We start from the raw sequence: 15,901 nt of genomic DNA, 5'->3' as shown, positions 1-15,901 counted from the left end.
GACTTTGATACTGAAGTGTGTCGCACCGGAGGTGGAGCCAACAGCGGTGTCTCCTCCGCTGCCACTTCCCCACATGAGGCAAGACAGGCAGCGCCAAACACAGATGTTTTTTTGGTGACCTACGATAGCGGACGTTGCTGTGTGAGGGGCCCAAGTGGGGATGTGGGATGTGATGTCTAGGTGAGTGTATTCCCTCTGTTTTTACATCAATAATTTAACACCGCTGCATTGTCCAGGGACCTCTGCTCAATGACAGTGGTTGAATAGGAATAGACAATACATGGGGATATAGTTACACTTGAAATAAGGAGGGGAATTCACAGAGCACTAATCGGCTTCCCAGAAACAAACTTATGAGAATCATTAATCCTTAGAGTGATCACCGGGATCACTTTATTTCAAGCACCTTTCTGACCTAATGCATCCGTGTACTTGTGCTTATTTTAAGATTAACTTAGCAGCTCCTGCTACAATGTAAGAATCACATAGAAGGACAGTAGCTGATGACTCACCATGTCCCAAACATGGTCCATCTTCTCCGCTGTTACACTGCTGCTGGTGCAGCTCTGCATAGGTAAGCTCTACAGACGGCTGTGTGGAAACACACTCCTAACATTTGTGTTGGCATGTAAGGTATTAATTAAGATTTCATATTTTCTTCATTGATGTGATCTGGAGATGAATTGTTGAACGTGATTATGTCTGCCTTTAGGTGAGAAATCCTGTGCCATCTGGTCCAGTGCGGGGCGCTTGGTGCAGCGAGGCACCAGTTTTAAGATGTACTGCACATTTCACTGCAGGTGCAGGGGATCCATGTACAGTGACCACCCACCCACACTACAGAGCCACAAAGAGCTGAATTCCACAACTATATATTTTAACGTGGTGAACATAACAAAGAACAGAACATACAGCTGTCAGTGTAACTGCCATCCTGCACTGGACCCCTGTGGACTGGACATCTCCACTGGGTGTGAGTATGAAGTAAAGAGGCACTACGCCTTGTCTGAAACTTCCTTTTACTAATGCAACGTTTGTTTATGCACATTTTCAATGGATTAAAGACTATTGGATTTCAAATCTCAAAGCTTTTTTTCCGTGAGTTACAATAGACCACACCATAATGTCAGTTCAACAGGAGCCAGCAGCTTTATCGCCGAATTTACTTTCTGATTACACATTATGCTCATTTAAAACGCATGTGAATAGATACCAAAATCTCGCAGCGTGTTTTAAGTCAAGGTGAGACTTTCTTCTCAAGGCATGACTTCTTTTCAAGCTGCACGAGCCGTTAAAAAACACACCACTGGTTCTGCTTTCTCTTCTTTATTTAGAGTTGACAATGTTCACATGTTGAAGTCCGAGTGCATTTAAGTGTCTGCGAGGAGTTTTTTATTCTGACCACAGAGTTTTTTCTTCTCTGGGACACATACTGTAACATAATGACACATCCAACATTTAAAAAGATTCAAGCCTTTAGAGCAATGTCATTGATTACTTTAAATCGTGCATTTTATTGTTACTCACTGGCCATTTTCAACAATGACTTATGATAATAATGATACTTTACCAAGTGGATATGGTTAATGTGTTGGAATGAGAACTTAAAGCTCAGTATTTCCTCTGTCTTCTTTGTCCTTCAGATCTGCCAGATCCCCCTAAAAACCTCTCATGCATCTACAAGGTCTTAAATAACAACAGTGGAGATGTGTTGTGCACTTGGAACAGAGGACGGGACACTTTTCTTCAAAACAGTACAGTGTTGTGGTGAGTTTGAAAAACAAAGGAAAACTTGAGATGTGATGTTGATTAGACTGCTGAATGAAACTTGGCCTTGTGTGTTTCAGGGTGAGAACTGTGTCGGGAAATCACACCAGTGAACCCGCGCAACACACAGTCTCCAGGGATTTACTCTCCATGAGTTTCCCTGTGCTCAGATCTGTACCGCTCATCCATGTGTGGGTACAAGCCCGAAATCAACTGGGCTCTGCCGTGTCCTCCACCATCAACTACACTCTCAGTGACATTGGTAAGATCCACTTCAGTTTGTGAGGTGCTTGGCAAATCCGGCATACAGAACATATTTATTATATTACGTGTGATGACAGTTTCAAATGAAGACATGAGACGATGATGATAATGTGACTGGAACCTGAAACCTGATCTGCCCTGAAGTTTGTTGTTCTTTTATACTCTAAACTTTGTCTTGCCTCCATTCTCCTTCCAACTAATGAAATGATGCAGTGATTTTTGTTTTCAAAGTAAAGAAAATGTGAAAAACTGATCCTGTGGAAGCTGTTCAAGACTTTAACTGCCATTATATCTGACCCCATTTCGGTGGCTGTGTTGATCTGAGCAGCAACTCCACCAACTCCTGCCCTCGGCCAACCCAAGTGCTCCTCGCGGCAGTGCCTCATCCAAGTGGAGCAGTGTGTGAGGACTCAACACCTGGAGATCCAGCACAAGGCAGACGCAGAACAGACGTGGACCTCCTATTCAGTCCAAGTGAGATGTCTTAACGCGCAGATATTTCAGAAAGTTACTAAAAACCGTTGAGGATTAAACTGCACGATCATACCTCCGCTGCTGATTCAAATGAAATCACAGATATGAGTGTGCGGCGGTTGTGTCAAAAGAAACGCTGAGGGTTTCTTACAATGCGATCATAGATGGCTCTTTACTGCAAGCAACATCTTGAGTCAGAGCAGCGATGAGTGAGTTCAAATCAATTAAAAAAACAAAGAAATAAATATACACCTTTCTTTTTCTATTTGCAGAGGGTGCAGATGAGAACCGTTCAGGACTGGTCCATCTCTTCTCTGGAGCCCTACACGCTGTACCATTTCAGAGCCCGATCCAAATTTGGCACCGGCCTGTGGAGTCAGTGGAGCACAAACCTTTCCAGCTGGACTCAAGAGGAGGGTAAGTGAAGTTTCCAAAGAACCTACCTGAGGGTATTCCTGCATGAAAGCACTGCTGCTTCTCTCCAAAGCCAATCAGGCGGATCTGAATGGAGTAATTACACTATCTCCGTGGTTTGAGGCAGTAATCAGCTCACCACTGTCTGCCTGCAGGAAACCTAGAAGCCACCGAAACAGGCCTCACTGGGTTGTGTGTTGAGGGCAAGTGATAAGACACAATTGCAAAAACAGTCAAATATGCTTCTGTGTCAGGTTCACGCTGAAGAAAAGAGAAGTGGTACAGAAGACAGTAATGGGAAATATGGCAGGATATTTGTAGTACTGCTGGTGTGAAGACTTGCCGGTCTACATATGATAAGGCATGACCGTGCAGCCATGACAGATCATCAGCTCTGCACGAACAGCCAGCGGCAGTAGAGGTCGCTGAAGAAACAGTATCTTAACCCTTTACATCTATTTAGTTTCAGTGGATGAATCTGATGGATCACATCTGTCAGTCATCCTCATTTGCTGAGTCTGCACATACTGTCTGATGGTTAAAAAGTAACAGGATGTGAATGTGGTGGATTTACATGTGTCTTTAATTTGATTTTCATATTTAAAATCACAACTGGAAGGTTAGAAATTAAAAACTTGTGGCGTGCTTTAAAAAAACAGTACGCATTTATGTCAATATATCCAAAGTTCCAAGTGTAGTTGTTTAAGCCCATTTATTTTCTCCCATCTCATTTAAACATATTTTTGCAGCAGTGCAGAGAGGGACAGTGCTCTCGTGACTTCCTATGTATAGTACATAATTGACAGTATAGACAGTACAGGGCGGAGGGACCTTCACTTCCCCACATGTCACACATATGCCAGTGTTGGGACAGAGCTACAACGGTGGAAACTGACTTTGCTTTCTGCAGCAGGAGCTACACACATTTAAGCTTTAGGCAATCCAGGAGAAAGCATCAAGAGCTACTTATGAATAAATAAAACACCTTCAGTTTTATTTAAAGAAATATCTACTCTCTTTTCTTTACTAAAAGAAAGGCTCTTAATATCTGCCATTAAGCCTGAAATTCCATGTACGAGGTTTCTTGGAAGTGTTTGTCATTTCTCTCAGACTTGAGCTTATGTAGGAAACTTGAACAGACCTGCAGCGTGAATGTGTGTCACTTTCAAAGGATTTCAAAGGTTCCATCGTAGATTGGAAAGAAGAAAAAAAAGTAGTAGTTAAATAAATAAAGTATCCAGGATGTTGATGCATTCATTCACAAAAAAACAACACAGAATTCTAGTGTAATTTTAGTCACAGTGATGTTTTATTGTTTTAGCCCCTGCTAAAGAGTTGGATGTGTGGTACGCCGAGGATGCATCAGACTTACAATTCCTGCGAGTTTACTGGAAGGTAAGTTCTGAACGGTTTTTTTTCTGAGTGTGTGGTTTTCATTGGTCTAAACTGCTGAATGACATTGAGCACTCAACACCGCCATACTGTTTCATCAGTTGTGGCATCTGAAGTCGGTTCCCTTCTCCCCCTTCCCTCGCTGTCTGTGTGGGCCTGCTGTGCGGTGTTGTAGCCATAGTAACACCTGCTGATCTTACTGCCTCACTTCTATGTTCTGCATCAGCTAAAGGTCAACTCTTGACCACTTCTGAAGTGCGACACACTCTCACACACACACTAACACTCAAACATCCCCACCCTCTACCACAAATTCACACACACACACACACACACACACACACACACACACACACACACACACACACACATAAAGAAAGTGAAAGGTGAGTGAAACCTGACAGCAGACACCAGTTTCAGTTTACTAGAAAAAGAGGAGCTGAACAGAAATGATGTCTTTTACTCACTCGTCTTGCAGTGTGTGTTGATTCTGAGCCTCCTGTGCAGACAGACAAATCCCAGGCACACGTTTACTTCCTGCAGTTTGCCTGCAAGGCTTTTTCATTTCCTTCGATAAAAGTAAATACATTTTAAACTCATTCGTTTGCCTTTAAACGTTTTTTTCTGATTGCAGGAGGCGAATATTTCCATCGCAAGAGGGAAAATCATTGAGTACACGGTTAGAGTTTTTAGCCCAGACTCTGGACTGGACAATGTCACTAACGTCGGCAGTGATGCCAGGAACTGTTCCGTCCGGATCCGTGCTAACTGTGAGGTGACCGTGTGGGCTCGCAACTCCAAAGGGTTGTCGCCTCCTGCTAGAATCCCAGCGCGTCACACAACAGGTAGATAAACCCAAACAAGCAGGCTTTTTGGGATGCAAAAAAACAGAACCGTGTCGACTGTGTTTGTCTTGTATGAGCCAGTGAAAATATTCTCACATGCTCCTCGTGTCACAGCCAAGTCCTCTCAGGATGTGCGAGTGACGGCGGGCGACCGCAATGTCACCATCTCCTGGAGAACGCCAGGAACTGCACCGCCACTCGCTTCGTACGTGGTGGAGTGGTACCCAGAGGGTCAGAAGATGGAGGAGCTCGGATGGGTCAGACTGGGCAGGAGGGACGACCATGCAGTCATCACAGGTGGTGCTACAATAAATACTAAGTCAGTGATGAACAGTTCTTTACTTCAGAAATGTTGGTGACTTCCTTCCTTTTTGAAATTAGTCATGAGCAACCAGGTTTTCCTCTCCCTCTTTCCATTATTCTTTTTGTTTTCCATTTCATTTGAATTTTTTCTTTTTCTTCCAAAGTTATATTGTTGACCTACATTTTCTTTGTGCAGGTCTGAAGCCATTTGAGTGCTACGAGGGAGCCGTGTATGTTTTCTATGAGGAGAGCTCAGTGAGTAGGACGGTGTTTTCAGGCGTCAGCACTTTGGAGTCAGGTAAGATCGGAGACATGCATGTTTAGTATTATTTGACTATTAATTACTAATTCACTGAACCAAAATATCATAGAAATGCTGAATATCACATTCATTAGCAGTCGTACTACTTCTAACTGGCAGAAACGGCAGTGTCCTTCACAGAAATATTAAAATGTTCCTGTTGTCCATCCTGTTGATCAGTCTTTTGGGTTCTGCTCTTTGGTTGCAGCCCCGAAAGTTGGTCCGTCGGTTCAAGAGTCGGTCGAGGGACGCACAGTTACATTGACCTGGACGGAGCTTACCAGGAGCAAGCGGGGGGGTTGTATCACCAACTACACCATCTACTTAGAGAACAGCAGTGGACACCAGCGGCGATGTAAGAACAATTTGATCCGTGGCTGACAGGGACTGTACAAAAGGGAGGGAGAGGGGTCAGGAAAGGGAAGGACGTGTGTGAGGTTTTATGGAGTCTGATGTCTTTAAGTGAGCAGGGGAGGGTCTTATTTCTTTTCATCTTCTTTTTTTCTTTACCTATATATTTCTATTTCACATTTGCGAGGTTGATTATGTAAAAAAGGTAATCTACAAGCTTCATAAAATGATATAAGATGATATGAGCATTTATATATGGTTGCCCACACCTGCTCTTGTTTGTAGCACGTAGTGTTTGGATACAGACACAAGAGTCACTCTCCTTGAATTGCTCCTGTGCCGTGTGAATACACCTTGTATTACAGACTCCGCAGCGCCATCGGACACGGTGTACATCATCCCAGACCTGTCCCCAGGCGTCTTCAGCCTGTGGATGACTGCCTCCACTGCTGAAGGAGAGGGCCCTGCGGGTCTAAAACTCAAGTTCCTCATCCAGCGTAAGATCACGTGGTATTTTCAGGAAATAGGTGTGAATGTGTTTATTCACTTTCTTGGAAAGTTAGAAATGAAGATCGTGGAGACTCCACCACCTGTTTCAGGCTGCTCTGGACCAATTTTGTCTGCAATGGATCACTTTCCTCTTTAAGACTCTCTGGGACATTGACACCAGTCTTGTCCAGGGACATACTGTAGCTTAAAGACAGACAACATGACAGCTGTGATATTGCTGCATTGTTTGTTTTTTATTGTTTTTAATAACCGACTGTACTAGAGGAGCTAAATGTGCATGCTGTAACTTCATATCTTCTCCGTTTTTTTCTCCCTATTGCAGAGGAAAGTCCACAATCCACCTTTATAGCCTGTGGTGTCGTCTTCCTGGTGATGTCGCTTTTAGTGTGTCTGTTCCAGAATTCTGCAGTAAAGCAGAAGTACGTGAGCGACCGCAGCTCCATATGGAGTCATGACTGAAAGCAAATAACAAGTTTTTATTGATCTTCATCTACAGTTCTGCAACACACACCATTTTATTGTCAAAGAAAAGATGCATTTTCATGTTTTCCTCTTTCCCTCTCAGGTTCAAGGTGTTTTTCCATTGCCTCATGTTCGATGTTGTGCCAGATCCTGCAAACAGCAAATGGGCGAAAGAGTGTACTCAAGAGAAGGTACTTATGTAAAAGTGAAGAAAGCTCCAATGCAGCTCATTGTTCCTAGTTTGAGCCTGTACCATCTTCCCACACAGGGCAAGATGAACCTCCAGCTGCAGTTGAGCAACTCCGGTGCAAACGAGGAGGAAGATGATCCGATCCTGGTGGATGTTGAGGAGCTGCCCGGGCGGAACAGTGGCGTCTCCGCATCGACAAACATCACCTCGCAACTCCCTCCTCAGATCAGCCAGAGCCCAGGGACACAGCCGCCGGCCACACAGCTGTACCCTCTGACCACGTACATCAAGAGCTTCTCCCACGACTCAGACAGCTCCGACCACACACAGACCTCTGTGGAAACAACCACAACTGTCGACTACATCTCATCACACGGGCTGGCAGATATGGAGGAGGAGGACCAGGAGGAGACGGAAGAAATGCTGTGTTTCTTTCCCAGTCACAACGTCTTCATAGGGCCGACGGACTTTGGAGGAAAGTTGACCCTGGATGCAGTGAAAATCAACTTCTGCAGTGACTTCTTTCAGAACAGTTAGTGTTCACCTGTAACCAGAGCTTTTTGGTGGGATGAGGTCTGAGGGAGAACATGTTTCAGAGGACGAGCTGATGAACAAAACGAAAGAGATTGGACAAGTTTTTTTCGGGGGGGGGGGGGGGGGGGGCGGGGGGGCCAGCACATTGGGATGTGGATGAACTACCTCTTTACTTGTTGACATTAGAACTGGACCATTTACAACTGTCTTGCGCTAATCTAAGCAGTAATAATTGTTGTACTCTTTTATTCTATGCATTATCAGTTTTCTTTTCAGGATGGCTATGGACACGCTAATTCCACAACCAAAATTAAACATTGTTACAATATAAATAAAAAAATGTATCAACATATTTGGAGAATCAGCCATGTTCTGAACAGATGAGCAGCAACCACTCAAAATATTTGCAATCACCATGTTTAGAAATCAGTTTAGATCACATACAAACCTTGGATTTACTCATTTAATTGTGCAGCCGGATTCAGTGTTGATTTGTCAGTTTTAATATCATTTAAATAAATGTCTTCCCTGGCACTTGGCAGCAACATCTTCATGCAGTTAGATGAGGTACGTGTACATCCTTTTTGTCTCATCACTCTGTTGAATGGCCTACATGTATGACTACAGGAGTAGACATCAGTCAGAGCTGGCAGAGGGTGAGGCACCGACATACCAGGGCTTTCTGTTGAACTTTCACATGCGTGAATAAAAATAGTTCTATAGTAACCCGAGGTGAAAGTTGACCATTTCACAAACCTGCTCTACAGGTTCTTTCACTAAACAGAACCTTAAACCATGCAGAGGTTCTTTAAATTGGATATGATGGAGATACATTGTAAAATCATTTTGTCTGCAGGCAGGGTAAAAAAGTGACGATGCAAAAATTTATCGACCATCTTTATTTACCGACAGAGGTCTCTAATAGCAGGGCTAGAATTCACACATTTGCAGAGCACTTCAGTTGTTCCACACAATGAACGACTGTATTTCTTTCAGAGCAATTATGCAGTGGTGCCACTGTGAAACCTACAGGGCAAATTCAGCAGTGGAGGAAAATATCAGCACAGAGCAGACTGCAGAAACAAACTGACGCTGGGCTGAGTTTACATCTGTGGAAGGATGCTCGAGTGGAGTGTGTAAACAGTCGGAGGTCTGAGGGAGGCCGTGGCCGCATCTCAACTGTGTGAAGACACTTCCTCCCTGTATCACTCTTTGAAGAAAAAAAAACTGACTTTGAATGACTTCCACATGGCGAGTAATCAGAGGTGAAATGGGCAAGGAGGAAGAGACACTAGACTGTGAACAGCATTCCAAAATACAAGTAAATCAGTACACATGGAATAACTTTCAGCTTCAAATGAATCCACTTGACAAATGTCTCAGGATCAATGCAAATTTAGTAGAGTAATAACCAATGTGTTCCTCAAATGACCTAATATTCCTCCTTCAAAACATTTCAGTAAAAAACATCAGATTTTTGGCGCCATCTCGTCAATTCATTGTGTCCTATTTGCACCATGTGAAATCCAGTCTCTGAACGAATTTATGAAAATAGTCAAGATTTACTGGCCTAAGATCATAAAAGAATAGACTTCCTGTATAAAATGTAAAACAATACCCCAGTGCTAAAGAAAAAAAAAATCCTTAGATCTCAATGACTGAAGCTGTAACTTCATCAGTAATACCTGGTGTGGCGGAGCCTCAGAGTTTGGGTTGAAGCTCTGCAGTGGCCATTTTAAAGCAAGCAAGCAAGCAATGGCACACCATGCTAAAAGATACTCTCCTTATGCTTACATTTCGAAAAGCATATTTTCAAGCAGCAATTACAAAAATTTATCAATGGACAATGCATAACCTCTGAAAAAAATACTGTATGAAAACATCCCTGCTACTTTGTTTCCAAGTACAAAACCTCTACCAATAAGTTGCTCCGGAGTAGCAAGAAGTCCTTTTCTTTTTTTAATTTTTTTCCTTACTTTGTTTTTTTGTTTTTCATCTTCGTTTTGTTTTTATTGGGTAAAACTCAGTCCTCACATTGAGTGCCATAGTTAATGACAGTCTTCTCCATCAATTCACTTTGCTGAAGGATCCAGGAACATGCAAGCCTCGTAGTGGAGGTGCTCAGGAGGCTCCTGTAGGCCTGAGGGACAGCAGCCGGGGCTTAAGCCAGGGCTGGGAAGGCCTCTGGGTCGTCCACGTTGGGCACAGACGCAGATGACTGGAAAGGAAAAGTAAACAAAAGCAGGAGTTAGAAAATGTCATTTAGATGTGTCATGGCTCATTTAAGGTGTCAAAGTAGCAAGAATCCATTTAAGGACAAAAATGCAGAGACTGGGGTTTTAATCACATGACAACAGAGAAGCTTCCACTGGATCATCTACCTTGTCAGTCCTTCCTCCGCGGGCCGGCCTAGGGGCTTCACCACCAACACCAGCACCAGCGCCGGGACCGGGACCAGGACCAGCTCCCCCACGGCCACGACCTCCCCGGCCACCACGTGGTCCTCCGCGTCCGCGGCCTGGACGGCCCAGGTCTCCAAAGTTGATCTCCAGCTGGGTCGTAATGTCATTGGCTGGCTTCCGGAAGTGGTGCTCATCCTCTACCTGAGTTACAAAATTGAGGGGTAAGGAAATTATGATTTTATTTCACAGCTTTGGCTTACTTTGTTTATAAGTATTATTCGTGTGCTGTGCAACAGCAGCGGAGAATTTACCTTAGACTCCTCGATCTCGGGGTCAATCACATCCTCTTTCTTAGCCTGTGATGAGAAATGCAAAATATTACAAAAGTTAACACAACATACTAAGCAGAAAGATGATTGTACAAACAATGATTTAAGAGAAACAAAAATTTGATTATATAGAAAAAGAAAGCATCCTATAAAAAGGCCTGAACTTTTTTTTACTGCCTTTACAGAAGCATTAAAAACTAAGGCAGTATTAATGCTACTGTTACTTTTGGTATTCACTGTTGATTCCATTTGTGTATGGTTTCAAACTGAAACATCAGAAGTGAAAGAAATGTGTTTCTCTGTGATCTTTATTCGAAACAAAGAAATGTGGTCTTATTCAAATTGACGCAAACAACCTGCCAAAATTAGCTAAACTATGACTGATGATGCTGAAATTAGGATCAGGTGGAAAAAAAGCTTTCAGCGATGATTTTGACTCACCTCTGCTTTGGACTTGTGCAGCACGAATCCTTTGTTCCAATCAGCTCCCTCGTTGGCCTTACGGATGTTGAACTCCACCTTTGCTCGTTCCTTGTCCTGCATGGCCTTCCACTCATCCAGAGTCATCTCCTTGGGACCTTCCTCCTTGACTTCTACCTCATTCTCCCTTTAACAAAAACAAGACAGTGGTGTGTTACTAGTAGCATTGACATCACTGTAATTAAAGTTTACATTTTAATATAAATTCAGGATGATCGGCACAAGTAATATTGTAGACTACGTCAAAACCAGAATACCCTCTATATGTATCTTCTTTACCTAAATCTGACTGAGTAGATTAAAAAGAACTTACTTGTTCTCAGAGTCAGCAGGTGGATGCTCCTCTCCTTCAGGGGTCTCTTCAGTGTTGGTTGATTGGTCAAGCTCACTATTAGGAGGGGAAGAAAATCAGTCAGATGTCAATGGGTCATTCACTAAAACACTGCAGATGAATTCCCTTCCTATTTTGGACCGTATTACTAATCACATTGCCTGTAATGCACATGTGCTATGTACAATATGGTTGACTGGTATTGACTGGAAAGAGCATTTAAATTTCATCGAAAGTCTAAAATATGTGTTAACCATATGTACTTACCACTGTATTTTGAATTAATCTCTTACTCAAATTATTTGTCAATATTCTCAGCCAGGATAAAACATGGAGGTACATACTCTATAGCTCCACAATCTCCCATCATGCAAAGTTTGTCATTTTGCATTTACAGAAACTTACTTGAGTTCATCCTTGACGGTGCCCCAGTTGTGAGATCCACTTCCACCACGCTTCTCCTCGCCCTTCAGACTACTGAAACAACATTTGCTTTAGCCACGATCACTAAACATGTACTGCATTATAACAAACTAAGATCTTGACCTGAGGGTAAAATACTTTTTTTAAAGGATTATATAAGAACTGAAAAGGTACTTACGATCGGTCACTGCCACTGTGTCTGTCGAATTCACGTTTTCCTCGGGAATCAAAGCCATCGCTGCGACCCATGCCGCGTCCTCTGCCACCACCACGGGCACCTCTGGGGCCACCACCACCACGTCCTCTCATTGGCCTGTCACCGATGGGTCTAAAGAGATTGACAAAGAACATCAGTCAACGGTCCAACATGTCTGAGCTTCACCAGCATTCAGAAGCTTAGATCTAAGGCAGGGTCATTTACAGGCTTTAATTTGTTGACTGGTTCGGCTGATTTTTTGGTTTTTAAGCTGAGGAGTTAACATGACTAACACAAAAATGACAATTACATTTCCCTCTAGATGCTTTGAATGACAAGTTAACAGAGAAAAGGGGATTGTGGCTTTTGACTTAGCCTGCATTGAATTATTTTTTCAGGGGGTCTAATGCTTGATTTGGACATTACTTTTGTAAAATTGATAGATAAAAAAAGAAGTAAAGTGATGAGGTAAATTTGCCTGCAGCAGTCTGGGTAAAACATACAAAGCCTTATCATTGCAAACAACGCCTAAACAGTTGCTATCTCTACCCACCCATCCTAATGAGGGCTGCTTTTGCCTCATGTGGAAATAGAAAACACTATGTTAGCAGTGGAGACCCTCTCTTGTAAAAACGGTTTATGTTCAATTAAAACATCTGCTGATTGGAAATTAAACTCACTTCTCCACTGAGAATTCGCCACCCTCTGGCTTCTCGCCAGGCTCACCAGCAGGCCTCTCAAAGCGGCGAGGGGGCCGCCTGTCCACAGGCCGTCTGTCTGTGGGGGGGCGCCCTTCGCCCTGGATGCCCTGGGGTCTGGAGCCCTCGCCCTCTGGCTTGCGGCCCATTCTCCTCATGCCGGGACCTAGGATTGACCACAACAGAAGGGTTAGAGGACCAATAGGATTGATAGATCAGGACCCTATGCTGGGCAGCAGACATGAGAACGAAGAGGGGGGGGGGGGGGGTAATTGTTCTGTTGAAATGGAGCAAATAATTTTCAATTAATGTTCAGAATCAAACCCCCCAAAAAGAAAAGAATTGACTGGTAGGATCCATTTATTAAATACTCCACCTTTCTTCTGTCTGCAGTGTGATCCAACAGTTAAAACAGTGTAAACAACTTCATGTGTGCACAAAATGTACCCATAGTTTTGTGGAAGCAACTTTTTAACAGAGGTGGGTGAATTCGCATGATAAGGACCTCAGTTGTTTGCAGCATTATCATTTATGTCCTATTCCATTTGAGAGTGTGCTGCCGGTCACTGTGGCTACTCAACACCGTGGTAATCTTTGACCCCCCCATCAGCACATGGTCGACTGCGACTGACACAATCCCACCCCCCTGCCTCAAACACCAGCTACCAAAATAGACAGAACACAGCAGCAGCTGGCTGCACCGGGTCGACGCACCTGTCTCACCGCTCTCAGCAGATACGAGCCCACTTGGCTGCCTGACGTCATAATGACCAACCGAAAGCCGGAGCGTAGATATCAATGTAATCTGGATGCTTCGCGTCCGCGTGGGGCAAATTGAAGTTTGCACCGAACACATCGCAACGTCGGGACATAAACTTTGTGACCACGTTTTTTTTTTTTGTTTGATGATCACAGTGTAAAATCAACGTTTATTGCCATATAGGTGGTTAATATGTCTGGTGAAACAGAAGCAGGGCGACTGCACGCACCAACATGCATCGTGCGCCGATGGGAAGTGGCAGTTTGGAGACTTGTGCCTCAACACGCCCCGCACGGCAACCACGAGGTTCATCACCGCGAGCACCGCTGCTCCCGACGTCCGCGACGAATCCTGCGGCTCGCCCACCACCATGACCTCGGAGCCACGGCTCAATGTAGAGTTACCATCACGTTTTAATCGGCTGTGTCGCATTTCACGTGAACACGTATTTTGCGCAAATAGGTTAAAAATATATAAAAGGGTCCGTGGAAAGCGCCAGATCGCGCCAGAGTCGGCGACAACCGTCCTCTGACGGCGACGACCTGACAGGAGCAACTATTGTGCATCGCAGAGCCGCTGTCTCGAGGTCCGCAGGCTTTCTGGCTCCACCTGCTCCACAAGGCCGATGGCCAGACGAGCCAAAACAAGTCGGCCCGCAAACTGTTCGTCCCCGATTCGCCTAACCCCGCCGAGCCCCCCGCGCGACACACGTCGGTATTGATGTCGTTTTGTCCATAAATGACAGTCGGCGCGGACACAAAAGCAGCCATGCGGACCTCATGTCACGGGGGCTTATTAACCGCTGCTAGCTAGTGCGCGAGCGAGCGACTTAGCCTGTTAGCTGGAAACCTTTCGGTTCACCGCTCGACCGAGAGCGTAAACGCAGAAATAGGGTTTACCATCTTTCTTGAGCGGGACGGGGGCCTGGGTCTCCTCCTTCTTGTCGGAGAGTGGGACCTTTCTGTCTTTCTGGGACTCCTTTTTCGGCTGCTTGGCAGCCTGCGCTGCAGTCTTGGCGGCACCAGGAGCAGGAGCCTCCTTCTTCTTCACTTCGGCCTGCTTCAGCAGCTCGAACGGATCAGACTCGTCGTCAAATAATTGGTCGAACCTATTGGCTATGGCACAGCCAAAACCTTCTTGCATTTGTCCGGGCATGATGGCGCCCCTTCAGCAGGATTTTCCTCCGATTCTACGAGGCTTGGTGCGAACAATTCGCTAGATGAAGCCACAAGATGGCTGGGAAAAGGACCTTCTTCTCTTCCGGCGCGATATACATCCGGGACCTCGGGGGTTGGCGCGGGTGGGGCGTGTAGTTCTCTGACAGTGCGCGGCAATGGGCTTTGATGCAGGATACGCTTACATAAAAACTACACTACCCACAATGCCGTTCTCGCCAGTGTTGCTAGCCTTAGTAAAGCCAAGCATGGCAATTATATTGTATTGCACTCTTGTATTGACTCTTCTTCTTCTCTCTCAGACTTTCAACTGCTGCTCCACCATTTTGTGTCCGCTTTAAAAACAAACAGAGATTTACTGCTCTTCATGCCTGTGTTATATTGTATTGTACCTTTGTAAACCTAAAAGACAGACAGCAGGTGCATCTGTAAGCCGCTAATGTATTGCAATTGGGAAACAATATATGAGGAAGGGACAACAATGTATAACTGTCATAATATTCAGTTCATCACAGTTCAAACTACACTGACAGAGATAAAATACATCAAAGCCAGTCACCAGTCCAAGGACTGACCAATCAGATCGCTGGACAACCAGCGTCATCCTACTACAGGATCCTGACTGGGACAAAAGAGTTTTGAGTAACATGACAAATAAGTAGGGGGGAACTAAATGAATGATGATTTCACTCACTCTGTGGATGTGTTTCATATGCGAATCAGTACAATTTCCACTGGTATATATCTTTATAACGTGCACACTGTAAAATTACATGTATTAACACATCCATCTGGAGTTCGAAAAGCAATTCACTTCTATGCTGAAGGCTACACAAAATACCGTCAGTTGGAATCGCTGTTTTCATTGTATTCATGTTTGTTATGCTTCTTTTTCAATGGATAAACACTTTATCTAAGAAATAAAGACTTAATGCTCCGATGAGAGACTTTAATTGGAAAATTCCCAGTATCCTATGAATTTCGCTCACATGGCATATCCCAATATACTGTGACATTTGTAAAAGATGTTAAAGTGTTATTCTTGGATGTCTGTACCATCTCTGCAAAGTTAGTTTTTAAACCTGGGCTAACATATTCAAATATAAATCCCAAAGAAAAAGGCACTAAGCATGAATGTCTCATTGATCATTGATGGTATTTTGGGAGTTTTGGCAGCTGGTGTTTGACCTTATAAGGAAAGTCAATCCCTGCCAGCTGATGGGCCTGTCAGGAAACACTGACCCAGAGGACAACTGACTCAAGGCTCTTGAGTCCTGATTGAATACTGGTACATTCACTC

General features: G+C 44.2%; 2 protein-coding genes across 3 annotated transcripts; one reads left to right on the top strand and one right to left on the bottom strand.

Annotated features, from left to right (window-relative positions):
• Window positions 1–2: 2 nt before the first annotated feature.
• Window positions 3–8,352, top strand: il12rb2 (interleukin 12 receptor, beta 2a). Its single transcript, XM_035647650.2, has 16 exons — window positions 3–180; window positions 449–574; window positions 713–973; window positions 1,644–1,767; window positions 1,848–2,029; window positions 2,360–2,505; window positions 2,778–2,922; window positions 4,241–4,314; window positions 4,946–5,156; window positions 5,271–5,453; window positions 5,656–5,757; window positions 5,969–6,115; window positions 6,477–6,608; window positions 6,944–7,040; window positions 7,187–7,274; window positions 7,352–8,352. The coding sequence occupies exons 2-16, from the start codon at window positions 514–516 to the stop codon at window positions 7,808–7,810; spliced, it is 2,412 nt and encodes an 803-aa protein (XP_035503543.2). The 5' UTR covers window positions 3–180; window positions 449–513; the 3' UTR covers window positions 7,811–8,352.
• Window positions 8,353–8,687: 335 nt separating this feature from the next.
• Window positions 8,688–14,806, bottom strand: serbp1a (SERPINE1 mRNA binding protein 1a). 2 transcript variants are annotated; one of them, XM_035647659.2, is made up of 9 exons: window positions 14,326–14,806; window positions 12,649–12,832; window positions 11,951–12,100; window positions 11,755–11,823; window positions 11,332–11,406; window positions 10,980–11,145; window positions 10,521–10,565; window positions 10,189–10,410; window positions 8,688–10,025 (listed from the first exon to the last, which is right to left on the bottom strand). In XM_035647659.2, the coding sequence occupies exons 1-9, from the start codon at window positions 14,579–14,581 to the stop codon at window positions 9,969–9,971; spliced, it is 1,224 nt and encodes a 407-aa protein (XP_035503552.1). In that variant the 5' UTR covers window positions 14,582–14,806; the 3' UTR covers window positions 8,688–9,968. The 2 variants fall into 2 exon arrangements, with proteins under 2 accessions (XP_035503552.1, XP_035503551.1); XM_035647658.2 differs by having other exon boundaries at window positions 11,755–11,826; window positions 14,326–14,802.
• Between the last annotated feature and the right edge of the window lie 1,095 nt (window positions 14,807–15,901).

Source organism: Scophthalmus maximus, chromosome 13 (genome assembly GCF_022379125.1).
Source record: "Scophthalmus maximus strain ysfricsl-2021 chromosome 13, ASM2237912v1, whole genome shotgun sequence".
NCBI lineage: Eukaryota > Metazoa > Chordata > Actinopteri > Pleuronectiformes > Scophthalmidae > Scophthalmus > Scophthalmus maximus.
The sequence above is the reverse complement of the archived record's forward strand: the minus strand, read 5'-3'. Positions and strand labels throughout refer to the sequence as shown.